Raw genomic sequence first — 27,797 nt, forward strand, 5'->3', positions numbered from 1 at the left:
CTATTTAATTGGAGAAAGTTGTGGGTCATTTACAGAAGTGTATTTAGTGGGTAGATGTAGCTGTAACAATGAAATCTAATACCATGGTGGTGAAAGATATTACCTATTGGGAAGATATAAACGAGTAAAAGAAGCAGCCCCAAAACAGAACCCTGCAGAACTCCCTGAGTAACGACTGCATTCTCAGATTTAAAGCCCTTTAATTGAACAAATTGCACCCTACCAGTGAGGCAGTAAGAAAACCACTGGAGGAAAAGACCACAGGCTCCAAAACTCTTTAGTTGTTTCAAAAGTATCTGATGAGATATGGTGTCAAGTGCGGAGCTCAGATCAAGAAGTACAAGAATTGATAAAAGTCCCATGTCAGCTGCCTGGAGTAGATCATTTGTCTAAAAATTCTCGTTTCTGTCATATTCATCTTCTTGTGCACTTAACTGCCCATGTCTCAGTTCCATACATTATTGCTGGTCTTACCACTGTTTTAAAAACCTTACCTTTAACATTCGCCTTAACTCTTCGATTACACAATACTCCTGATACCTTCTTCCTATTGATCCAACCTCACTTCACTCTATGGGTTATCTCTGCATCCAGTTTTCCATCTCAAGCTACCACTGACCCTATATATTTAGATTTATCAACTCATTTCATTAACTCTTCCTGTAGGCTAACTTTTGAATCCTGATCATCATTAAACCTCATACATTCTGTCTTCTTCTTATTTATCTTCAATCCTCTATCTTACAAAGACCTGCACCATTCTTCCAGCTTCCTCTCCACTTCCTCTTTTCTGATGCTATACAACACAGTGCCACCATCAGGATTGGTCTTTAATACATATAGTATAACTCTGTACCTCTATAACCAGATCAAAGAGGTAAGTACTTAAAGAAGACCCCTGGTGCAGACCTAGTCTAACTAGGATCTTGTCTTTTACCACAAAGCTGCTTTTATCCAGTGTTCTCAATCCATCATATGTATCCTGGACAAACCTCACATACCTCTCTGGTACTTCTTTCTCTCTCATGCACCTCTAGACCTCTTGATGTGGCACTCTATCATAAGCCTTCACCAAATCAGTAAACACCTTATGCAAAACTATATTTTTCTCGATGCTTCTCTATGTGCTGACTCAATGCAAAGATGCAGCAGTTGTTCCTCTGCCTGGCATAAAACGAAATGCTCCTCCCCTATGGTAGTCTCTTCCCTAATCCTTCTTTCTATAATCCTTTCTTAAATATTTATTGTGTGTGACATCAACTTTATCCCACTATAGTTTCCACAATCCTGAATATCACCCTTCTCATTATAAATGGGTACAATCAGACTGTTCCTTCACTCCTCTCATATTCTCTCCTATTCATAGGTCTTCGGCATCCCACAACACATCCCTCTTCTCCTAAACTCTTCTGCTGATATTTCATCCAGTTCTGTTGTCTTTCCATCTATTCTTATCAGTGCTGCCTTTACTTTCTCTGTACTTATTCCTGGTACTAGCCCTTCATTTGGGACTCCATATGCAAATACTATCTTCAGAGTTTATTCATTCAACAACTTTTCAAAGTACCTTTTCTTTCCATCTATTCTTGGTCTTATCATGGTCATTTAAAATCACATATTGCTCAGTTCTTTTATAAATAATGGTCACAAATGTACACTATATACCATACAAAAATGAAAAAAAGACTACTTTACTATATACATTCTTTCAATAGGTATGAGAAGTATTATTTCACAGTGTTTATGGGACTTTGCAACCACCAGCAACTGGACTTTCAACTTCCTATCTGGCAGACCTCAGTATATTGCATTGGTAGCACACTTCCTTCATGCTGATGCTCAACCCAGTAACCCCCTTCTATGTTCATTATTTATTAATAATTCTGTGGTGAAACACACCTCCATCCTTCATTATTCAATTTGTTGTTGATGCCATCTGTCTAGGCCTGATCACCAACCATGACGAGACAGCTTATAGAGAACACATTTGCATTACGACATGGTGGTGTCAGAACAACAATGTTATCCTTAATATCAGTAAAACTAAGGAGCTGGTCATAGACTTGAGGAAGCAGAGGGAAGACCACACAGCAGAGGATGCTGTGGAGAAGGTCAGTAGCTTTAAGATTTTTTCGAGTCAGTATTAATAACAGCCTGTTGTTATGCAAAACACATTTCATATATCAACAGGAAGACACATACTTATTCTTGCACAAATATCTTTTAAAAGTCCAGTTGTCTACTTCTACACTTTCTACAGGTGCACAGTGGAATTTGTACTGATTGGCTGTTTTATTATTTGTTATATTACTAGTGTACACCCCTCTATTCAGGACATACTGTATAAAAAATGCATCGGCTTAAAAAAGTAAACAGCTTTATTAAAGATCTCGGTCATCCTACACAAACACTTTTCTCTGTCCTAAACTCTGGCAAATTGTACAGGATCATTAGCAGTCACACCAGTTGCATCACATAGAGATTTTATCCACTGGTCATGAGGTTATTCAGTAGCAGTTCATGCTGACAAGTGCATATACAGGTATATATATACTGTATATACTCACGTTTAAATTCTCCCATGGATAAGTCGGGACTTAATTTTACTGTATGATTTCTGGTATTTTATATAGTCAGCCGTTTAAGTCAAATGCAGAAAACTCACGCTATTGGTCCAAGAGATATGCTAACACCCACCTGAGTGAGTAACCACGGAGCACACTGCCTTTTTTTTCTATGTACGTGACCACACGGTAATACCCAAACTATTCCGAAGCAACGTTTCCACTGTTTTGTGTTTTCTCACACCCTCATACACCTTTATCGTGAGAGCATCCCTTATCTACAATGGAGTGTTCAATCAGAAGAAAATATGAAGCTCATTTTAAATTAAAAGTTGTTGACGTAGCAAAAGAAATTGGTAACTGTCCTCCTCCAAAAAATTCAATGTGTCTGAGAAACTGGTGCAAGAAGAAGGAGGCAAGAAGATGTAAATGTGGAACAGTCATATAAATTCTCTTGCTTTGAATTCACAGTTGTTTTTAACATGAAATGTGAAATTGCCTACTATTAAAAATCTTCCATAATTAAATATATACTAATAATAGGCGAAGCCCTCACTCACTCACTCACTCACTCACTCACTCACTCATCACTAATTCTCCAAGTTCACGTGTGGGTAGAAGGCTGAAATTTGGCAGGCTCATTCCTTACAGCTTACTTACAAAAGTTGGGCAGGTTTCATTTCGAAATTCTACACCTAATGGTCATAACTGGAAGGTATTTTTCTCCATTAACTGTAATGGAGTTGAGCTGGAAAGACGTGGGGGCGGAGTTTCGTGTGACATCATCACGCCTCCCACGTAATCATGTGAACTTACTGTCAACGCAGGGTGTAGAAAACCAGGAAGACCTCCAAAAAGCGCTTAAGAAAACTTGCATTATATAATTGAGAAGGCAGCGAAACAATAAGAAGCGAGCGAGTGACATATACTACCATATTCATGAGTGCTGCTACCTCGGAAAGAAAGCAAGGTGTAAACCTAAACTTTAAATTAAGTTCATAGACAGGCTACTGCTGGCGTTTCACATGCCCACGGGAATGCGGGATACAAGTTTAATAAGAGGACGCAGGATATAAATGAGAGTTTTGATCACTTTGTAACTAAGTTAAAATTGTAGGTGAAGGGGTGTGCTTATGCAAATTCCGAGACTGTCTTTGTGGGGGATTGACAGTTAAGGCGGGTGGGGGAGTCACGTCATCATCACCCCTCCCATTTACCTCATTTCGCTCTGAGCTGAGCTCCGCGGCTAACGCCGTCTTCCGAAGCAACTTGGTCACACTGCCACCAAATACTCACAGAAAAATCCACAAGTTAACGCACGCTGTCTCTAGAGTTTCTCCACACTGAATCCTCCAGGCACTACTTACAAAAGGTTACATTGACAATCGTGTTACGTTATTTTTAAAATCTTTCCTTTTCTTAGCACAAGCACAGCTGAGAAGCTTCGATGCATGTGCTCCATAACGCGTTCAAAAATAATGCATTTAATCACACTTTGCATTTCAAGCAAAGGGGAGCTTTTGTCAATGCATGATTTCCTGGTACACCGATTACATTGATCAGCATCCCGATTCATTTTACCCTCGCACCACCTTAGTTTGAGAAGAAGTATGAAAAATATGAGGTTAACACAGAAAAACAGATCACCAATTCAAGCTTTATGAATAATCGATTCGCCATCAATAATTGTTTTGGTAAAGCCATACTCCTTCCATTTTATAATTTTTCCACCACTAGCCATGATTAAATGAACGGTAAAAAAATAAGAGCAAAGCGAGGGTGACTTATTTAGGCAGGCATATATATGACAACAACACTCATGACAATGTCAATCATGTTACGTTATTATTAAAATGTTTCCTTTTCTTTTTCATTACTTCTTTAACACACTACTTCTCTGCTGCCAAGCACGGGTATTTTGCTATATATATATATAGATAGAGATATATATACTGTATATAGATATATATATATATATATATATATAGATAGATATGAGAACAACACTCATATCAATGACAAAACAATTACATTAACAACCATGTTACGTTATTTTTAAAATTTTTCCTTTTCTTTTTCGTACCTTCTTTAACACACTACTTCTCCGCTGCGAAGCGCGGGTATTCTGCTAGTATTATTATAAATAATAAATTTGGGAATAATAACACATCATATTTTGGAGGACGATAAATGGTCAATATGAGAGAGTGAGATACTCTTTGAATAAGTACTGCAAGGTACTTGAAAGGTACATCAACACTAACATTTTATGATTTAAAGGGTCGTATTTTTGAATGGGAGTATAAGTCGGGGTCTGATTTTATGACTGATTTTTCAGGTTTCAAGGCCCGACTTATACACGAGTATGTACGTTAGTCATGGAACAGTTAAGATAACTTACATATAGAATTGCACAGCAAACGTGAGATCAATCCAGATAAGCAAGAAACGTTTGTGATGACAATTAATCTGGTTGCATTGATGACATCATGTGTCACACATTTCCAGGGAATCCTGGGAAAAAAATTGGAGTGAGTAGCTGGGTATGTCAAACTACGCAGGTAAACTTCAGAGGATTGTTCCACCAACTACCTCTGAGTGGCGAAGATTATGTTCACGAAGGGTAAAAATCAATGGAAAAGTCTTCAAATGTGACATGGTTTTAGTTGAGTTTGCTTTAAACGTTTTGTGAATATGTTGTTACTGAAGTGAGTTTACTACTTATTTAATTTTTGCACAACAGTGCCATCTGCTTGGGGACACTTGCCATTCACGCATAGATAGCACTGGCTGATAGTCTGGCAGAGCGACGGGCACTAAGCAAACTCCTGTCAATCATAAATAATCCACTGCATTCACTTAACAGTGTCATCTCCAGGCAGAGGAGTAGCTTCAGTGACAGACTTTTGTCACTGTCCTGCTCCACTGACAGACTGAGGAGATCGTTCCTCCCCCACACTATGCGACTCTTCAATTCCACCCAGGGGAGTAAATGCGAACATTAATTTTATTTTAATTTTTTTTCATTTTTATTACTATTTAATTTAATATTGTTTCTTTGTATCAGTACACTGCTGCTGGATTATGTGAATTTCCCCTCTATCTATCTAGTCCATTTGTAATGCACAATTCAGATTATATGTGGTGTGCATGAGAGCTGACAACCAATGAATGCTCATCCGGAAGTACACTGCATAAAAAGCAGTGATGAGGAGTAAGGAATTTGGGTGTTTTAGACCTCACAAATAGAAGAGAGGCTCATCTGCCTGATGTTTTGTGTTTTACATTCCATGACAGAGTGGAAAAAAGAGAAAGGGGATGAGATTGAAACTAAATCTGTTAATCTTCCATATGGCACCAGCTCCATTAGGCAGCACACTATTGGCTGTCAGAAAAAGGGACGAGCATGACTGTACTGGAAAGTTGTCAGGGAGTCACTCAATTTGACATGCCCAGTGACTTTCAGTTGTGTAAACTGACATGATCCAGTGACAAGATCAGCAACCACGGTCAGCAAGTTTGATATATCCTCTCCTTCGATGTCAGATAAGTTTTAGATATCATAGTCAAATTTTTGTAGTTTTCCTTGATATGCTCAATGCACTTCAACCCCTCAGTGTTCTTAACATAAATTTTCTTATGTGTGCACTCGTGCAGTCTGAACTTTCTAATTTCACTTGGAGGCTTGAAGGTCAGAGTCCTTTAAAGAAACCCACTGATTTATATTTTGTAACAAAATTTAAAGTGCACATGAACTTTCACGTCTCACTATTTTAAAAATAGTGACATCAAAATATTTATGTAAAATATGATTTAGTACTTTGTCCATTAAAAATACATTGAAAATTCAAAAATATTTATTTCTGTTTCTGCCTCTAGTGTTTACCAGAGGTCATCTCCTTCCTTAGCTGCTCTTCAGCACTGTTCCCACCAATCCAGGTTTTCATGATGGCATCTGTGCTGCTACAATGATCTTTTTTCTGGCGTGTCAACTGCTTGCACATTAATGTCATGCTTTATTCCACTCGCTTGGGGTCAGAGGCATCATCTGCACTCACTTTTACCTAGCTCTTTGAGCCAAGCCAAGCCAAGCCAAGCCAGGATCCTTACCAAGACTCTTTGGCAGCCATATATGCAGACTAATAGATTTAGGCAGAAAGGCATGTGTTGCCACCAGTGCTGTTCTTTAAGGGCTTAATCATCTTTTTCCCTCTCTTTCACACATTCACACTTTCAAACACACACACACACACAAACATGCACACACACACGCACACACACACACGCACACAAGCTCTGTTTATAGACATCTTCTTAGTATGGCTCATTAAACTCTGACTATGTCTCTCTATCTCTTTCACAGGTCTGTGTGTCCCACCAGAATTTTCAGGCCAAAGCATTTAAATTATCTACAAGTACATATTTCCTCATATTTCAAAGGGAGTTCTTGTTTTCTTTCCTTAAAATCATTTCTGTTTCTATAGAAGGTCTGTTCAATTCATTCATATGAGGCAGGAAACATTCTCTGGTGTTCATTTCAAATTTTCTGTTGACTTTATAGATTTTCATTATGGAGCTCATTAAATATGAAGCAGGGTGACTTAGTGATTAAGGTTGCTGCTCCATTGTTTCCTGGGTTTGGTTTCAATTTTCAATTCAGTCGCTGTCTGTGTAACGTCGGTGTGTTTTCTTAATGATCGCTTGAGTTCTTTGGTTTCTTCTCATGTCCCAAATATGTAAATGGGTGTGCATTTAAGTGTGCCCTGTGATGCACTACAGCCCATCCAGGAAATATTGCTGTCTTGCTCTCAGTAATACCACAACCATCTCTGGTTTTCTGTCACTCTGTAACTGACTAATTGGCTTTAGAAAATCAATGAGGTTCATCTAACTTATCCAATCAAATAAACATCTCATCCATGAAATAGCTGTGAGTTCTACATATATCCATCCATCCATTTTCCAACCCACTGAATCCAAACACAGGTTCATGGGGGGTCTGCTGGAGCCAATCCCAGCCAACACAGGGCAGGAACCAATCCTGGGCAGGGTGCCAATCCACCGCAGGACACACACAAACATCAAGCACACACTAGGGCACCTAACCTGCATGTCTTTGGAGTGTGGGAAGAAACCGGAGCACCTGGAGGAAACCCACGCAGACATGGGGAGAACATGCAAACTCCACGCAGGGAGAACCCGGGAAGCAAACCCAGGTCTCCTAACTTCGAGGCAGCAGCGCTACCACTGCACCACCGTGCTGCCCCATTCTACATATAGCCTTATCCATAACAAATTATGATAAAAAAGATTCTCACCTATTAAACCACCAGCCAGATGTATCCTCCTTAGCACAGTTGCCTTCATAGCGGTCATTGTCCCTGTCGTAAGTGCTGAATTTCATTCCATTGTGACTTGCCCACCACTGGACCTCTGGATGAAAACTTCCAGAAAGGGAATCTCCTGCTGTGCCGGAGTAAGATCCAAAAGTTAGCTGGTAGGAACTCTGGGAAAAAAAATAAACAGGATCCTTAAAAAAGTTGCAAGGGTGAAGAAGATAACAGTATTACAAAGATGCAAATAAAATAGAATATTTTCATGATTTTTTATTAATTATTAATGTTGTAACCACAAGGGGTGCCACTGAGCAACAAATCACAAACAAAATGTCACCCAATCCAGCAAAAATACAGGATTTTTATTTGTCTCCAACGTGCAGAAGTGAGCTTAGCCAATAAATGCACAACATCACAATGCTCTTCTTCTCCTTCTGTCTCACTGCCTCCTGACTCTGACTCCCTGAGGCAGTGGATGTGTTTTAATTCTTTCAGGGCAGATGTGGACTTTTGTCGAAATTCTGGGGTAGAGGACAGTAATCCGCTGTAAACGGCCACAAAACTCACCATTAGGTTTTAGTTTGACTCTCTTTGCTAGAAGGAAAGTTAGCTTTGTTGGTTAGACCTCGATTCCTCACATGTGCATGAGTGGCAAAGAGGAAACAACCTCTAAAATGGCATCGATGACCAGCAAAGGACCAAAGCGAAGGCACAAAACAAAATACTCTGTGGACAACATTTTGTGTTTTATCGGTGAATCGGACTCTTGATTTGCCAGACCTCAATTTTAATGCAAGTGCTCTGGAGATCAAAAACGAAAGTGAGGTACCGGCATTGGCTGGTCAGTCCCCAGCTGATCGTGGTGCTGAACACGTTCTTGTAGCTGATGCACCTACGGCAACGTTCACCTGGGAGGACTGCCACTTACAATGAAAAGAGGAACAAATGTGCTAGTGGCACATTGTGACTGTCATCACTGCTCACCCGCCACCAGCCTGGCAGCAGGCCTGCCGCACATTCCTGCTGGCTGTTGGGCTGCCACTATATCAGAGATGGCAAACATGCAGTGTCATCAGCCACAGCATGCAGCAACAGACGTTTTATGTTGATTTCTGTGTAAAACTGTTGCTATGTCTGATTTTCAGAAAGCAGAGTTTTTTGGAAAAAATATTCAGCCCTCAGAGAGTTAATCTGAACCCAGGACTGCATTGGGCGACATGGCACTGGTCATATGAAGCAGTTCTAGGTCCTGTGAAAACCAGGGCAGTCCTCCCCCAGCAGCCCCCTCTGGTGGAACCCAAGGACACTTCTGGACTCCAATTCCCATGCCACCCTGCCTGTGTTCACCTCTGTTCAGCCCAGAGGAACTCTGGCACCTGTCATGTAGGGGAATGAATTGCTCCAGGTATTCACATTCGCCCAGCCAATCTATTATGGGATGAAGACTGCAAGGCATTCCGGCCAGATTAAGACTTTATTCCCGCCATCCTTCTATTATAGCCTCCTGACCAGGCAAGAAATCATTGTCCATCCTGGGAAAGATGTCTCTTCTTCCTCCATGGCACTTACAATGTATAATTTGGAGCAAAAAGAATTCAAAGCAAATCACATTTTACCACAGACAGCTCATGGGGGAATCTAAGCCCAAAACTTTCTTTTAAGTGGTGAACAAAACCAAAACTTCAGTAGGACCAGCTCTGTAATGTGAGCTGGAGTGTGACCAAGTGATTAAGTAGTTGACTTTCAATTCTAAAACACAACTAAAAACTCCATTGCAGGCAAGCTAGTTAAATTCCTGGAGTGCTGGATGTGTTTAAGTAGGCACTTTCTTTTAAAACTTGTTCTTTTTGCTAATTAAAGTAACTATACTGTAAACAGATGTACTGCTCAATTGTTGTGTTTCTTGCAGTCCATGCACACTGCCCTAACCCGCCCCCTTAACCTTGACCATTACATTCACAGTAACATCTGGCGGATCTGATATTGTCAGGTTCCTGTTATTCCTGGAATTGTATCAAGGTTAGTAGTCTAAGACAGCTGCTCACGCTCCACCAGTCAAGCTTTAAAGTTAACCTCTGACACCATAAAGTAGGGATTGCATACACAAAGGCACATGATTTCACATGCTTTAATAAAGCTTTAAAAATGTGCCTTAGAAATAAAAAACATGACATTTTTTTCTGCAAATTTTGGTGAATGAAGAAAGATAGGTTGTTTTTCTTTCAGTAAACCATATTGCTTCCCTTTTCATGTAGTCTGTGCTTCATGATGCCAGAGCCCACCTTTAAATCTGATTGCCTGAAGGTAATGGCTATCCTGCAATACCAAGCTGGATTTCAGGAACAGAAATCTGATGATAATATGTACGTGGTTGCATTTTCTCTTTCAGAAGAGCATTTCCATTCCAAAGACCGTACATATAATAAATCTGCTTTACATGTTGAGGGAGCACTTACTGGAAAAAAGTGCACAGCATTCACCTTCCTAACACTGGAATCAGAGGCTGGAAATGTGTAACGTAATTGTTGTCTTAAATGGAGACATCAGCAACCTCCCATGGAGGAAACTGGGGCATCAGCGAGCCCCAAACCCCAACACAAACACACACAGAATCCCGGGTTCACATAAAGGTGTGTTTTAGTACACAATACTTCCAAAAAGTAAGCAAAGCCACAGGTTTTCTCCATCTCCACAATTCACTTCTCACAACTTCTCTCCTCTCCTCTCACCGCCACACTACACTCCTCCATTTGAGTGTTGCCTTCCTTCCTCCCAGCTCTGACTCGCCTGGATAAGGCAGTATGATCTCTTTCTATAAGCATCCAGGAGTACTTTCGGTGCCAGGGTGACTACCTGATCGAAGCACTACCAGGTCATATACCTGTAGAACTCCCTTAAATTGGAGAGTACATCTTCCCCTTGCAGCACCCATGGACCCCAGTAGGGCTATGTTGCCGGACTGCATCTCACAGCATGCTCTGCTGGTTTCCAAATGAGTGCCGTCATGGAGGGCTGCTGCCATCTAGTGTCTGGAGGAACTAGATATCCCTCTGTGACTGTCTTTCCGTGTCCTCTTCTTTTATCCCGGCCAGGGAAGATATTTAGTACACATCTGGTCGAGATGCCTGTCAACTTCTTTGGGGCCCCCTGCCCAGGTAAGGAATCATCTCCTCTGGTTGGAGTGTTCATCCATCCCTCAGGGGAGCCTTGTCTGGGTGCGACCTCCTTCTCTCTCTTGGTTGGGATGCCTTTCTGTACTCTTGGGGCCACCCGACCTTGTAGGGGGTCTTCCTGACTTCCATGCCTGTCCATCACGTGTGCCTCCTGTAATGCTGTTGGAAAGTTGTGTTTTTACAGTAGACTAAATATGATTTGTAGTATTTAGTTTGTGTGTTTTTATTTCAGTATTCTTTAGATATTTGCTATTAAACTGTGTGACCAAGACAATGTCTTAAAGCTCATAAACTGACATTTTGATATCAAAATATTCTGCAACTGAAATAGCAGACAGGCACAAATGGCCTCAATAGAACATTAATATTCATGAAGTGGTTTTCCAAGTGTCAGATTTTGGAAGTAGATAAAATTGTGGAGTTTATGCAAAATAGGCATAGACTGGAATTCTGGGAAAATAAGTATACATCGTTAGAAAGTGACATTGTTCGTTTTGCTCGCCCAGTCCCGGGTTTGGTTACCCGAATATACAATTTAAAGAGATTGTTTTTTTCATGGGAATTGTTACATATACATAATTTTCACTTTTACTTTAAAACTTTAGTACAAACAATATTTTGAATTAACTTTTCTTCAAGATCACATTGAATTTTGATTCCGTGTTTGGACTTACATCGTGACAACACAACGTATAACCTGCCTGCAAGTGAATATCATTTCTTTCTCTCTAATACTGTAAATAAAATGACTTTCTTGAATGCTTGTCCATGCTCTTTCTTCTTCGCTTAGTCGTTGACGTGACATCTAGAATAATATAAAATTATTGTCCAGATAAAACACAGGAAGTGTGTCTGCCAAAAGCATTCAAACAACTAAGACCTGAGAGCACAGGAACTGTGTCTGACAAAAGCATTCACACAACTGAGGTTAAATGACCGTGGTCTTGTTTGAAAATAGTTGTAAGTAGGGCGTGACTTGAAAGAATCTCATGTTAAAAGTCTGTTTCATTGGACTTCATACCGCGCCAACGTTTTTGAAATCTTTTAACTCTCACTGGCAACACAAATTAGACAATCGGAACAATTTTTACTGTTCCGTTACACTAATAATCTCCATTTGTTTGCGTTAATACGATCTTTACTGTCCTTTTTTTTGAGATTTTCGAATTTTCGTACTTCCATTATCTCTATCCTGCTCTGCACGCATACTGTGGCAACATTTTTGGAATCTTTTAATTCTTGTGGATACGCCTCTTTATTGGGAAGAAACGCTAATTTTTTTTTCCCTGATGGTAACACGAATTAGACGATCTACAAGTCTCTGACTTAAAGTTTAAATCTGAACAATTCGACGTTCCGTTATTTCACCGAGTAACAACTTCCATTTGTTCACGCTAATGCGATCTTTCCTATCCTTTTTTTGAGACTTTCGAATTTTCGTACTTCCATTATCTCTAACCCGCTTAGCATATGTACCGCGCCAACATTCTCGCAGGATGTATAAGTGTTTCTCCGAGAAAATCATGTCTCGCCGCCTTCCAAAATTTTGTTTTATAAAAGAGAGATGTATATGTTTAAGCTTAAATAAACTGACCAGTGTGTGCATTCTTGTAAGAATATGTGAAATGGGGGCCTGGGACTTTAAGATTAGCATATTTCATGTCTAGCCAAAAGTAACATAATCGACAACCAACCAGACCATAGGAGCTTAATGGGTTGTCCCAAATTTTTGACTGATGCAATATCTTACGTAAGGCAGTCTTTTAAAGTGAAAAGAGGCAGTCAAATGATTTTAAAAGGCACCAACAGAGAGACATTAAAACTGCAAAGACTAGGAGGAGAGAGAGAAACAACTTGGTCAGACTTTGCAACCTACAGACCACCTTCGCTTCCAAGCCTCACACCTGGTTCAACAAAACATCGGCGTCAACAACCAAACCTATAGCCACCTGAAATCAAGGTTGCTGTGTGACCCTGATTTGAATTGTTCAGGTTATATGTTGTAAGTTTTCTAAACTCTTTTGGGACTTCCACCAATGGAAGGACACACCAAAGAACATCCCGAAGCATGAGAGCGTCCCGAAACTCGATTGTCACGTGTGTGGCAGACAGCTCCCAGCTCTGCAGCGGTTCGTCACGAAAGCAAATCTGAGTCGACCGCGATCCGACCATCAATGGGAGATGCAAGGAACATTATAAATGCAGGTAACAGTATTACTTGGCATGTGGTGGGCTGGTGTCCTGCCCAGGGTTTGTTTCCTGCCTTGCACCCTGTGTTGGCTGGAATTGGCTCCAGCAGACCCCATGACCCTGTAGTTAGGATATAGCAGGTTGGATAATGGATGGATGGATGGATGGATGGATGGTATTACTTGGCCACTAACCTGGCCATGACCCTGCCGGAATGCTGTGTCTGTGTATTGGAGAGTGGTAGGTCCTGCTATAATAAATATCTGTGCTGTTCCTGTTTCAAGCTGAATAGAGTTGGTTTTGCTAAAGTACTAAGACTCATCCTTGTGTTTTGGGGTTCAAGACTGGGACTCACACGTCACAAAGTGTTCATATCTAACATTTACATCTGGTTTCTCCTTCAAATAAATATGAGTAATGATTGAAATAGTTTGAGTATTGTTTTGCTGAAGTTGTCCTTAGCAATAACCGGAGATACTTAATGAAACAAACTGTGTCCATTTCTGTTACGTACTCACAGGGTAGTGATCAGCACTTGGCTTCTTTTAGATTGTGTTAGCCATTTCGAAGGTAGCCATTGGGATAAAGAAGCCCTATCCGACAGGAGTAGTGGTTGCAGTCTTTTGCTAGGGTATTCTGAAGTGTAGTCCTTGCAGAGGAAGCAATCTGAAGATGAATTGACACGTGAGTGAGTCCCAGTAGGAATGCCTCTTGAGCAAGCAGCTTCTAGCTCTTGGTAATTCATTGAAGTTGAAGAAGCTAGCGTTGACCAGTGTTGACTGTGACCCGACATTTGTGTGATAGACATATAAGCGCAGACAAAATAGCGCAGATTAAAACGCGGCGTCAAAAACGTGCAGACAAAATTGCCCTGACAAAATCGCAAAAATTTCATTACATATAAATTACTAGTTTAAAGCATATATAATAATGTTTATTTTAGAAGTCAATATTATGAGATGCGGCATGCCATCAGCACGGCACACAGATAGTCCTTAAGATCACGCCCTGCATATGTAGGAAGAATTGCAGCAAGACATCTTGATAGTTGAGCGTATTTAGACTTGCTGGCTGCCTGACTGCTGGTAATTCTGCTTTGTATACGACGTGTTATGCCAACCCTCGACGGAGTTATTTGTTCGCGGCATGCCATCAGCAGTTATAACAGTTATAACCAGGCACATAATGTGTACATAATGGGCAGATACGCGTCCCACTCTCTTGGCCTCTCTCGCGATTTTGTCGTGTCGATTTTGTTGGCGTGCATTTGTCGTAAACCAGTTAGCGGGTTTGTCGGTGCTCATTTGTCCGTCGCAGTTTTGTCGGGGCGCATATGTCTATCGCGCTTTTGTCGGTGAACCGTGTTGACATAATCTTGCTTTGAATTTGATCTTCTCTGTGCTGAGTGAATGTTGAATACGTAACTTTTGCAGGATGTATGTGCAAATCAAGGTTAACAGTTTAGGCATTTCCAGTATTTACTTGTTCACCAGTATAGAAAGATCCTAAGAGGTTAAAGTAGCTTTCGTGGTCACTTTTACACCACAAAACAGGAAGGAAATATAACAAAAAGGGGACATGACAAGGGGAGTTATCTCTACTAGCATGTGGCTTATGCTTTGATCCAAAGTGGATTAAAATACAATAGGTTACATTGCTTTTGTTTTTCCTTTTGGAACATAAGTAGGTGAAGTGACTTGCTCAGGGTCACACAGTGTCAGTAGCAGGATTTAAACATGCATCCCCAGGATTTAAAACGTTAACGCTGGTTGACTGATTAGAGCACCATCCAGGCCGCAGTCATGTGATCTTAAATCACAGGCTGTTGTTTATCCCACCTGTTACTATTCTCAAGCTGTTACCCAAAACCCTTGTCATGGGGCATCCAGTAAATTCAGTCTTGATACAAACCTTAAATTAATTGTTAACCAAAAAATAAGCTGTATAATTAGACCAAGGGATAAAACCAGACCCTCCACCAGGGACATCTGTAATAGAAATTTACTTCAAATTAAAACAAAAAATATATCACCAGTTCAGAAAGAAGGGGTCTCTCTTTGAACTGCCTTTCCCAAGGTTTCTTCCATTTTTTCCTACAAGGTTTTTTTGGGAGTTTTTTCTTGTCTTCTTAGAGAGTCAAGGCTGGGGGGCTGTCAAGAGGCAGGGCCTGTTAAAGCCCATTGTGGCACTTCCTGTGTGATTTTGGGCTACAGTATACAAAAATAAACTGTATTGTATTGTATTGTAACGCTTAACCATTACACCACATGCCCTGCATAACCGCTATCCTTTAGGCTGTACCTATTAACTTCTTAAGCAACTAACTTTCTACTTGCATGTCACCAAGTCCTGTCATTCAAAAACAAACAGTCTTCCAAGCATGAATTTGGTAACAAGTTGTTAAAATATACAAATTAATATAACCTTCATCAGTATAAAATACAGTGTTTAATTTCAGCAGGTGGGCGGCACGGTAGCGATGTGGGTAGCACTGCTGCCTCACAGTTAGGAGAGCCGGGTTTGCTTCCCGGGTCCTCCCTGTGTGGAGTTTGCATGTACTCCCCGTGTCTGTGTGGGTTTCCTCCGGGTACTCCGGTTTCCTCCCACAGTCCAAAGACATGCAGGTTAGGTGCATTGGCGATCCTAAATTGTCCCTAGTGTGTGTGTGTGTGTGTGTGTTTGTGCGCACCCTGTGGTGGGCTGGCACCCTGCCCAGGGTTTATTTCCTGCCTTGCACCCTGTGTTGGCTGGGATCGGCTCCAGGAGACCCCCATGACCCTGTAATTAAGATATAGCAGGTTAGATAATGGATGGATGGATTCCAGCAGGCACTGCAGCCCTTTCTATATGTCTCTCAGTAGAATTGTAACAGCAAATTTAGCTGAAGTAATATGGAGTAAAAGGTTAAATATTTAGAACTGTTCTCTTTGAGGTAAACATCTAGGTTATAAGTTAAAACAAAGTCCTCTGATATTATTTAGTCTTTAGAATTAAGTCTTTATAACTTAATTTTATAAATGTAGTACAATTAATATGTTTTTCTTGCATTATTTTTTTCTACTCAGTTTTGGTTTTTTTTCCAAAACAATTCTGGTGGGTCCACACAAACACACACACACGCTGTCAGAAGTGGCAAAGCTATTCTGAGAAGTTGGCCATGAAAGGAGTCTATGCAAAGGCTGCGTGTGTGTCAAGCTGTTTCAAGTCAATTTATTTGTGTATAACGCTTTTCCCTTAGTGCAGGCTTTGACCAACATGTCACAGATTGGCACACTCCGTTGCCATGCTAAATTCATTTTAATTAATAGAAAATCAGCTTATCTGAATTAATCTTTATTTCTTTTTCTATGCTTTATTACCTAGAAATTAGTAGGAAAAAAAAACATTGCCTTGTTTTAACGTACATTGGTTGGAAAAAAAATATATACTGTGTATCTCAGATGAGACCTGGGAGATTTACTTGACTGAGGGAAGATTAGTAAAAGATAAGGGAGTATTCTTTTTTTTTAAACATTTTATTAATTTTATTAAAATCAAATAACATTCCATACAAGCAAAGTCAAGTTTAACAAAACTAGGTTCGAAACAAATCAACCCCCATACATGAGAAAGAGAACAAAGCCAGCAGAGTAAAACTTTAATAATAGTAAAAATATGTAAATAAATAAATTAATCCAAAAAAAATAAATAGAATAAAAAAAGGGGAGAGAATTTGCTTCCTTAATTTAAATGCTTATTCTAAAATGTTATTAATTAGATCCTGCCTGGTTTTGAAAAAATTCTGCAGAGATCCTCTAACTGAGAATTTGACTTTTTCCAATTTCAAATAATATAAAACATAAGTTACCCTCTGACTTAAAAGAGGAGAGTTAGGATTCTTCCAGTTGAGCAAGATAAGTCTGTGTGCCAATAATGTAGTAAAGGCAATCACAGTTTGTTTGTCCTTCTCCACTTTAAGCCCCTCTGGAAGAACCCCAAACACAGCTGTTAATGGGTTAGGAGGGATTGTGAGTCCAAGGCTGTCTGAAAGGTAATTAAAAATTTTGGTCCAGAATGATGTTAATTTGGTGCAGGACCAGAACATGTGACCTAGTGAGGCTGGGACTTGATTGCAACGTTCACCCGTTGGATCTTGCACTGGAAACATTTTGGAGAGTTTTAGTCGAGACAGATGTGCTCGATATATAATTTTGAGTTGAATAATTCTATGCTTTGCACATATGGAGCTCAAGTGGATTGTGTGAATTGCTACCTTCCACTCCTGTTCTCAGATGTTGAGGGAGAAATCTTTTTCCCATTGTACTCAGGGATTTTTCAAAGGGAGGGACTGTAAAATGTTTTTATATATTGCAGAAATGCTGTTTGAGTCCTCAAGACTGATCAATAACCGTAATAGAGGCAGGTGGGAGGTGAGGGAAATTGGGCAGGTTTTGTTTAATAATGTTTTTAATTTGAAGGTAGTGAAATAAATGTGTTGTTGGAAAGTTACATTTGGAGTGTAATTGTTCGTATGATGCAAAGACGTTGTATGTACAGATCTCTAAGTGATTTCATCCCAAATGTTTTCCAAACATTAAAAACTGCATGTGTAAAAAGATGGTTCTCGTACAGAGGTGCCACAGATAAAAGCTTCCTACATTGGCTCCATATTCTGAGCGATTGAAGCACAATTGGGTTATTAGTATATTGGCGATAACTTGTACTTAGTGGGGTATAAAGCAAGGCATATACTGTAAGGAAGTACTGCAGGATTTTATTTCTATTGCAGACCAAGCCTGTGTCTGTTCATTTATTTGTGTCAATGTCCAGGTTTTTATACTGTAGCTTGTATATTTGCCACCCAGCAATAAAACTGAAAGTTAGGTAGAGCCATGCCACCTTCTGCCTTTGGTCTTTGCATACGTAGATGTTTTGATGGGAGTGTTCTTAAAATGTCTCCAAACCAAAAATAATGCTAAAATACCAGAAAAAAGTGGTTTTATTCAATGCAATATTAATTCTCTCAACAAATCTACTCGGGGTAAAGCATGTTTGGAATTGATAGATATACCATATGTACTCATGGATACGTTCTCCCATGGATAATTTGGGATTTGATTTTACTGTATAATTTTGGGTATTTTATAATGTCAGTCCTATAAAAAGTTAATTTACCAGCAGAAAGGTATGTCTTGGAACACCTTATTTAATAAGGTCTAATTTCTAGGGGTCGCAGGCTGAAATATTGTTTAATGTCTTCTTTTCTGTTAGTGATAATTTATTGAGTTACTATCATGTTATAATAAATCTGAACGTTTTTAGCATTAGTAGACTTCTTTCTGGATGAATTTATTACACTCAATAACTTTGCTGCTGTTTCATAACCCAGTTACTCAGTTAATTAATCATACACTGATTTTTGCAAAAGGTCCTGATGCTTTAAATAATGTACAGTATATTGTGGATGAGAGGGGGAGTGTTGCCAACAAACCCAGAATGCAACTCCCAAAGACAATTCTCTGGTGCACAAAAGATTTTATCATTTTCAAATAACTGATTCTTGTAATCACGGTGGCGCAGTGGGTAGCACTGCTGCCAAGTTAGGAGACATGGGTTCGCTTCCTGGATTCTCCCTGCGTGGAGTTTCCCCGTGTCTGTGTGGGTTTCCTCCCAAAGACATGCAGGTTAGGTGAACTGGCAATCCTAAATTGTCCCTAGTGTGTGTGTGTGTGTGTGTGTGTGTGCCCTGTGGTGCGCTGGTGCCCTACCCAGGGTTTGTTTCCTGCCTTGCACCCTGTGTTGGCAAGGATTGGATCCAGCAGACCCCTGTGACCCTGTAGATAGAATATAGCGGGTTGGATAATGGATGGATCATTCTTATAATAATTCTTCCTTTTCTGCCCTCACTCCATATGAGTACAGCATTACTCGATTACCAGCTCAAGATTCAGCTGGCTCAGCAAGAGGGACTTCTTTTAAAAGCACACTCAGCAGAACGTTTGGCATGTTACCAGCAGACCTGTGAACTTTGACTTTTAGGTCAGATAAAAGTTCTTATAGGTCCCAGACAGGCCTGCCCAGTAATAACTCCCTTTTCACGTTTTATTGTTATAAAACATTGAATCAAAGTGGATTTAATTTGCCTTTTTTAATGTTGATCAACAGAGAAAGGTGATAAACAGATCTCTGCAAAGTGGTTCAAATTAATTACAAATATAAACACAAAATCATTGATCATTGATCATAAGCATTCATGCCATTCAAATCAGCATTTAGTAGATGGACGTTTGGCAGTCATGAAGGCCTTGAATGTGTGTGAATAGGTCTCTGTCAGCTTTGCACATCTGGATACTACAATTTCCTCCATTCTTCTTTGCAAAGTTCATGCTGTCTCAGGATTCATGGGGATTGTGAGTGAACAGCTCTTTACAAAAAATTGGATTGAGATCTGTGCCAGTATTTATCAAGCATCTCAGAATTCCTCCTAGGAGTTGCCCTGAAAGTCTGACTAAGATGAGAATTTATCATGTCTCTGAGGAGGACTTGAGAACTGCAAAGCATCCTATTCACACTCTCAGCAAGGAGTAGGAGGTCATCTTAGAGAAAAAATGTCACCATGAACGCAAAAATAAGGTGGAAGATTGGGCTAAGCTGCATGTTGTTGTTACCGATTCTCAACATCTTCAAGAATAAAACTGTAACAAGCAGCGAGACGGAAAGACCAAGACACACAAACAAAATGAGGGCAAAGCCCAATAACAAACATGTTTATTTCACAAGAAACGATCCACTTCCATACTTTCAGAAGAATCCCATTCCCGTTGTTATGGCCATGGGAAACGCTTCTTAAAGAAACAGTTACTGAAATTAGCCTTACAGTAGCTATAAGTCAGTTTTGCTCTTTCAGTGTACCTGATCGCACATGCTGTTTACCTCTTTGTGAACCCCCTTATCTTCTGCGTAACTCTACTTATCTAACACCCCAGGAATCTTTGCATGCCATCTTCAACCTTTCTGGGCTTATAAAGTGTAATGCAAATGTTTCAGGGGCTCATGGACTGCAGACCTCATAATACCAGTGTGACATTTCTCTGTCAGTCACCCATCTATCCCCGCTTATCTACAGAGTAATATGCTGACTACTACAATACGTTTTGCATACGTGACCACCTCTTTGTTGATACTGTGATATTGCTTGCAGTTCACATTTACATGCTCATCTGCATTTGGGGCAATGATCTTTTAAGTTAGTACTGATCTGCCCAACTACATTCTGGTTTAAGATTACCTCACGTGGAGCCAACTGTATAAATTGGCATATTACCTAATGCATCATTAAGGTGCTCAAAGTTTGGGGCAAAATTTGAGAAATGGATGGTTACGACATTCCCAAATTATCACTATTGCAAACTGCATTTTCCCTATTGCCAAAAGAGCAACGTTACCAACATTTTCATATCGGCTGACAGTATATGGCTTCTCCGCATAGATGGACTAATTCTGTAACATATATCCATCCATCAGCTCACCCGCTATATCCTAACTACAGGGTCACGGGGGTCTGCTGGAGCCAATCCCAGCCAACACAGGGAGCAAGGCAGGAAACAAACCCCGGGCAGGGCGCGTACACACAAACTTCAAGCACACACTAGGGACAATTTAGGATCGCCAATATACCTAACCTGCATGTCTTTGGACTGTGGGAGGAAACCGGAGTACCCGGAGGAAACCCATGCAGACACAGGGAGAACATGCAAACTCCATGCAGGGATGACCCGGGAAGCGAACCCAGGTCTCCGAACTGCGAGGCAGCAGCGCTATCCACATCACCACCGTGCCATTTTTTAAAAATTTATATCTTTTAATGATTTCATTGTAGTTCAGCATTTCATAACATTCAGTTTTTCAGGGGCTGTGCATGACGATCTCTGCCTGAACACCATCATCTGGCAACTTCTAGCAAGTCAGGACAGCTCATGAGCTCTCTTAGGAGTAGTTTGCTAAATTAGGAAAATTGCTAAAATGCTTTTATGGTACACTTTGTTAATCCCTGTTGGGTCCTTCTAATAAGAGTTGGACCAAATGTGCATCAATCTGAGATTTTTGAGCCAGTAAGGACTGTTTTCCCACTTTGAGACACTTGATAAATACAGACCCTGGACTCGAAATTTATGTTTAAGCAATTTCTGTGCAGCTTTGGCTTTATGCTTGGGGGTGCTGTGTTGCTGGTAAGAAAATCTTGTTCAAAGGTGCAAGTTTCTCCCAAACTGCATGAGGATTTCCCTTTATTTTGCTGCATTCGTTTTACCTTTTACTCTCACAAGCCTTTCAGGTCCTTCTGCACAGAGATATCCCTACACCAAGAAGTTGCTACCACCATGCTTCAAGGTGGGGATGGTGTTTTTTTTGCTAATGTGCAATGTGTAACTTATTCCAAAAATAGTGTTTAGTGTGATAGCCAAAAAGCTCAATTATTTGTGTCATCAGACTACAGAAAATGTAATTGAATTGCATTTCTGGGAAATAATGTGTAGAGTTAAACGTTTTCAATGTCAGAGTGTGACAATGCAGGTTCTCTCCGTACACTCAACGTCCTTATGGGAGCCTTAAACCCAACACCATTGGTAATGTCACTGAGATGAGCTGGCAAATGAGGAGAAATCTTACATGAAGCCAGGGGATATCTCCAAAAAGTGCATAAGTGCTTTTATTAAACAACTAGCAAAATACCCATGCTTCGCAGTGGCGAAGTACTGCCTTAAAATTTTTATTAAGAAGAAAATTAAACCTTTTTAAACTGAGGGAAAATATACCAATAATTATTTGTTAAGGATCTCTTTGTATACCACATTGTGAGTTCGGCCCTCCAGTTGTAATATGACCAAGCTGTGTGCTGAGCTTACTCTTGAGCATGCAACGTACAGTTGGCCATGTGAAAAGTAATCTTGTTTCAAATCTTACAGCTTGGATTGCTGCTGTCATAATCGGTTTGAGTTTCATGGTTTATTTCAAGTACGACAGTATTTGCAGGACTTGTGTTGAAGTGACATTCAGCATCTGTCAAGTGCTGTAAGCATACAACCGGTTTCATCGATAACTTCACATCCAGCTTTTGAGAGTTTAAACATTCATAAACATCAAAGTGTCCACTACTAAAATGGTCACCTGTGAATCTAAGATGTTTAAGAGGCATTGGTGGTTGTCAAAAGGTGTAAAATATTTGACCATTTCGGTACACTTGAAAGCGAGAAACCGAACAATTCAGCGGCAGCCATCAACTCACATGCAGAACCATAGGTGAAGGGCTTAAGCATTTCACTCTTCTAGTGCTCCTGTGTAGTATAATTATCTCCTGTACCATCATTAGTCCACACCTTGAACCTGTCCCAGTCATTCAATACATAAGACACAATGTGGCCGTGCAATATGTAACACAGAGAATGGAAAAGGCTGGTGCCATCTCCAGGCATGGAAATCACTCAGTAAGTGACAGTTCTTTGATCGATGGTGATCACCTCGATAGACATGTTAATGGGGGTACGGTTGGAACAATAAAGGAAATGGGTACCTGAACAATGTAAACTAAGTCTAAAATACTTACAAAATAACTATAATCATAATAAACGAACAACAAAACAGCGGAGAAGCCGTGGATTAAATAAAAAGGCTGTAGTTATCAGCAGGGAGATGTGAATCCTGTGGCGAAGCAAGGAAGGGAAAGTAGAGACCGGAGCGATGGACGGCCTTATATAGGCAGGCAGCCAACAACGTGGGATGCGTTGGGATGGGGGACCCAATGCCGCCTCACACGGTGACCGAGCTGCAGGCTATGGACGTATATATGTACATAAGTAGGATTCAGTTAGCGTTGGGAACCCGCGTACCAGATTTCTTGAAGATGGGACTATAAGTAACAAAGACCGTTGGAAAGTTCAATATGGCGGCCGACAGTGGTGTCATACCACCGAAATCAGTACGTACATTGGTTAGCGCAGGGAAGCCGCCTACCAAATTTCATGAAGATGGGGCCACAAATAAGAAAGTTCAACATGGCGGACATTGTCGACCGTTATGACCGTTACGCGTAGAATTTCTAAATGAAACCTGCTTAACTTTTGTAAGTAAGCTGTAAGGAATGAGCCTGCTAAATGTCAGCCTTTTACCTACACGGGAAGTTGGAGAATTAGTGACGTTGGAAAGTTTAATATGGCGGCCGACAGTGGCGTCATACCACAGAAATAAGTACGTACATCAGTTTTGGTTAGCACAGGGAACCCGCCTACCAAATTTCGTGAAGATGGGGCCATAAATAAGAAAGTTCAACATGGTGGATGTTGTCGACCGTTATGACCGTTACATGTAGAAAGCTGTAAGGAACGAGCCTCCCAAATTTCAGCCTTCTACATGGGAAGTTGGAGAATTAGTGATGAGTGAGTGAGTGAGTGAGTGATTGAGTGATTGAGTGATTGAGTGATTGAGTCAGTCAGTCAGTCAGTCAGTGTGAGGGTTTTGCTTTTTATTAGTGAAGATAATCAGTGTCTAAAGTGCAGTGCATCAGGTTTCAACAAATAATCCATAAAACAAGTGTCCAGTGGGGATAAAAATCAAATAAATTTTTTAAAATACAAGGTTAAAATGCAGTCTCTATCATTCCGATCTCAGCACACCCTTCTTTCTCCCTGGCTCACCCATTACTTCTGCAGCCGGTGGAGATCTCTACAGCCACGCCAATACTATCCACTTGCAGAGCCACAGCACCATACGTCACTGCAGTTGTAGACCCGCACCTCCTTGAGGACGTCACCGCCAGACTGCCCGAGGTCAGCTCTCCTCCTTTCGTCCTTTGCAAACCCATACTTGTTCCTTGGATCCCTCGGGAGGGACACCTGCCTTACTCACCCCACTCACCTGAACATTCAGTGGGGTGAACTAGCCCCCAGAGCACAACAGCTTAACCCTCTTTAGCGGGGCCCCAACTCGTTCTGTCTCCTCTTTTCAGGTGGCCAGATCCTCCTGCTTAGACTGCCTTTCTCACGTCCTTTAACCTCTTCTTTTCTTCACCTTGCTCGATCTCTCTGTTCATATCTCTCCTCTCCTCTCATTTCTATTGCTTCCCCTTTTCTCTTGGTTCGACCCGCATATATACCCCCCGTGTACCTCCGTGGGCACAACCCCTTAATCACACACAGCAAGAAGCCAATTAGGCGATTGCGAACGACCGTACTCACACATGCAGGTGCAACTCGCTCCAACCACCTCATTAACTCCCCACGGTCGTAAAATCGCGCCCACGGAGAAGGGCACAGCTATACGGATTTAAAACCCAGCCTTTATTTATTGGAAGCCGTGGACCCGCTATACCACACAAGGGCTTCAAATATAGGTGTGACAGATCTCTCTTCATACAAGATTGCGGATAACCAAAGACCTTTTATGTAATTCATGATAACTTTTCCTGGTCTTGAATTGTATTGCTATTCCTTTTTTGACTTTGGATTACATTTTGGTTTGTCGACATTTTGTCTGGCTTCTGACTTCGATTTATTTTCTGTTCTAATTGAAAGCATTAATTACTCCTCTTTTCACAGCTAAACCTCCCTCTAGAAGCCCCAGACACTTCAATTTTTTTTTTTTAAGAGGGTTATGTCACCAAAACTTCACAATAGGCAACTAAGTCCTTTTTGTCCCAACCCCAGACTGGGAATCATGAGCAGCTCTCCATTGGGCTGGTGGTCTCTTTGCTTCCTTCCAGTCCTTTAGCATTTTTCTATAAATAAGATGATGTATATTTGACATGGCTTTCACCACGCAGTGGACCCACTGCTCCCATCAAACACTGACTGTGGAACTTGATTCCAAGGGCCTGCTGAAGTTTCAGCAAAGAGCTTCTGAGATTGGACAGTGGGAGAGCACAGAGTTAAAAAGAAGGAAGGAGGATGAGAGAGGAAAACCCCATTTTTTTATTCTGGACAACCCTATCAACACTATCATCTTTCATGTCAGGCTCATTTTAAATTATAGTTTACTCCTTAGTTACCTGTTGTTTTCTTTCCTTTTGTGTCTGGATTTTTCATCTGTGCAGAGTAAGCATATGTCCCATCCAGAACCGCTCCGAAACATACAAAATGGCAGGACTGATGTGGCTTATGTTGAATTCTTTAAACTTCTCACAAATCAGCACCGCATCAACATAAAAAAAACATTACCCTTGTGTTTCTTCATTTATTTATTGCTCTTTTATCCTTATTGTGCTGGCATATTTATATAAATAGTGCATATATTTTCCTCCTTTTCTTTCAGTTTTTAAAAAATTCTTCTGATCATTACGTTATGACCAATGGTTTTGTGTTTCAGTGAGAAGACTGTGTGGGTTGGACCGGGCTGGAGATGTTTCTGTGTTTTAACTGTAAAATAAATACATCTCAGGGACACAGGGTTTTATCATTGCTTAAGCTAGGGTTGCCTGCATTGCACGATTCTGTGGAAATGTTATATGCTTCTGCCCAGGCCTCATGTCAGTCTCTGGACTAATATGTTTAAGATGGGTGGGGGGATTATTCTACTGTCTCCCATAGTTTAAAATGATTACATTAACACATGAACCATAAAGCTATACTTTTTTTGTACCAGGCCTCTTTTCACTTTCAGCTCATCCTTGACAAGTTAATTGCTTAATAAGTTCGAAGAGTTACTGGCATTTTGTTACTAAGAATTGTGAACAGGAAGTGACTTAAATGTTAATCTTAATTCTGGAATCTTTTCAATGGTTCTTTGAGCTTGAAACAAGAACATTTGGAAAAAGGCGAGGTGAGTCAGAGCGAACATACCAGACAATTACGAGACCTGCCCCTCTTTTATTATTGCTGGCATGCTCTTCAGATCAAGAGAAGAGAGGAGCTGTGAGAAGTAAGTGAACTGCACCACCTCGTGTTAGAGGAGTTGTGTTCCTACTTGCTTTTTCTAACACAAGCAACTTTAAACATTATAAATGATTTAGATAGGATTTAGATAGGAATATAAGTAACAAGCTGGTTAAGTTTGCAGATGATACCAAGATGGATTAGCAGATAATTTGGAATCCATTATATCATTACAGAAAGACTTGGATAGCATACAGGCTTGGGCAGATTTGTGGCAGATGAAATTTAATGTCAGTGAATGTAAAGTATTACACGTAGGAAGTAAAAATGTTAGGTTTGAATACACAATGGGCGGTCGGAAAATCGAGAGTACACCTTATGAGAAGGATTTAGGAGTCATAGTGTACTTTACGCCATCAACTTCCTGACAGTGTTCAGAAGTCATTAAGAAGGTTAACAGAATGTTAGGTTATATAGCACAATGTGTGGAGTACAAGTCCAAGGAGGTTATGCTCAGCCTTTATAATGATATAATATTATAATAAATTAGATTATATATAATATATATAATAATATAGGTGGGGCCTCATCTTGAGTACTGTGTGCAGTTTTGGTCTCCACGCACAAAAACGACATAGCAGTGCTAGAAAAGGCCCAGAGAAGAGCGACCAGGCTGATTCCAGGGCTACAGGGGTTGAATTATGAGGAAAGATTAAAAGAGCTGAGCCTTTACAGTTTAAGCAAAAGAAGATTAAGAGGTGACATGATTGAAGTGTTTAAAATTATGAAGGAAATTAGTACAGTGGATCGAGACTTGTATTTTAAAATGAGTTCATCAAGAACACAGGGACACAGTTGGAAACTTGTTAAGGGTAAATTTCACACAAACATTAGGAAGTTTTTCTTTACACAAAGAACGATAGACACTTGGAATAAGCTACCAAGTAGTGTGGTAGACATTAAGACGTTAGGGACTTTCGAAACTCGACTTGAGGTTTTCTTGAAAGAAATACAGTGGTGTGAAAAACTATTTGCCCCCTTCCTGATTTCTTATTCTTTTGCATGTTTGTCACAGAAAATGTTTCTGATCATCAAACACATTTAACCATTAGTCAAATATAACACAAGTAAACACAAAATGCAGTTTTTAAATGATGTTTTTATTATTTAGGGAGAAAAAATCCAAACCTACATGGCCCTGTGTGAAAAAGTAATTGCCCCCTGAACCTAATAACTGGTTGGGCCACCCTTAGCAGCAATAACTGCAATCAAGCGTTTGCGATAACTTGCAATGAGTCTTTTACAGTGCTCTGGAGGAATTTTGGCCCACTCATCTTTGCAGAATTGTTGTAATTCAGCTTTATTTGAGGGTTTTCTAGCATGAACCGCCTTTTTAAGGTCATGCCATAGCATCTCAATTGGATTCAGGTCAGGACTTTGACTAGGCCACTCCAAAGTCTTCATTTTGTTTTTCTTCAGCCATTCAGAGGTGGATTTGCTGGTGTGTTTTGTGTCATTGTCCTGTTGCAGCACCCAAGATCGCTTCAGCTTGAGTTGACGAACAGATGGCCGGACATTCTTCTTCAGGATTTTTTGGTAGACAGTAGAATTCATGGTTCCATCTATCCCAGCAAGCCTTCCAGGTCCTGAAGCAGCAAAACAACCCCAGACCATCACACTACCACCACCATATTT

General features: G+C 40.4%; 1 protein-coding gene across 1 annotated transcript in view; it reads right to left on the minus strand.

Moving 5' to 3' along the window:
• Window positions 1–27,797, minus strand: part of fgl1 (fibrinogen-like 1) — a 94,488-nt gene that overhangs the window by 3,155 nt on the left and 63,536 nt on the right. Inside the window, exon 7 of the mRNA XM_039750947.1 lies at window positions 7,883–8,070. Coding sequence (XP_039606881.1) covers window positions 7,883–8,070 — 188 coding nt within the window. The remainder of the gene's footprint in view (window positions 1–7,882; window positions 8,071–27,797) is intronic.

This window comes from Polypterus senegalus, chromosome 4 (assembly GCF_016835505.1).
Source record: "Polypterus senegalus isolate Bchr_013 chromosome 4, ASM1683550v1, whole genome shotgun sequence".
Taxonomy (NCBI): Eukaryota; Metazoa; Chordata; class Cladistia; order Polypteriformes; family Polypteridae; genus Polypterus; species Polypterus senegalus.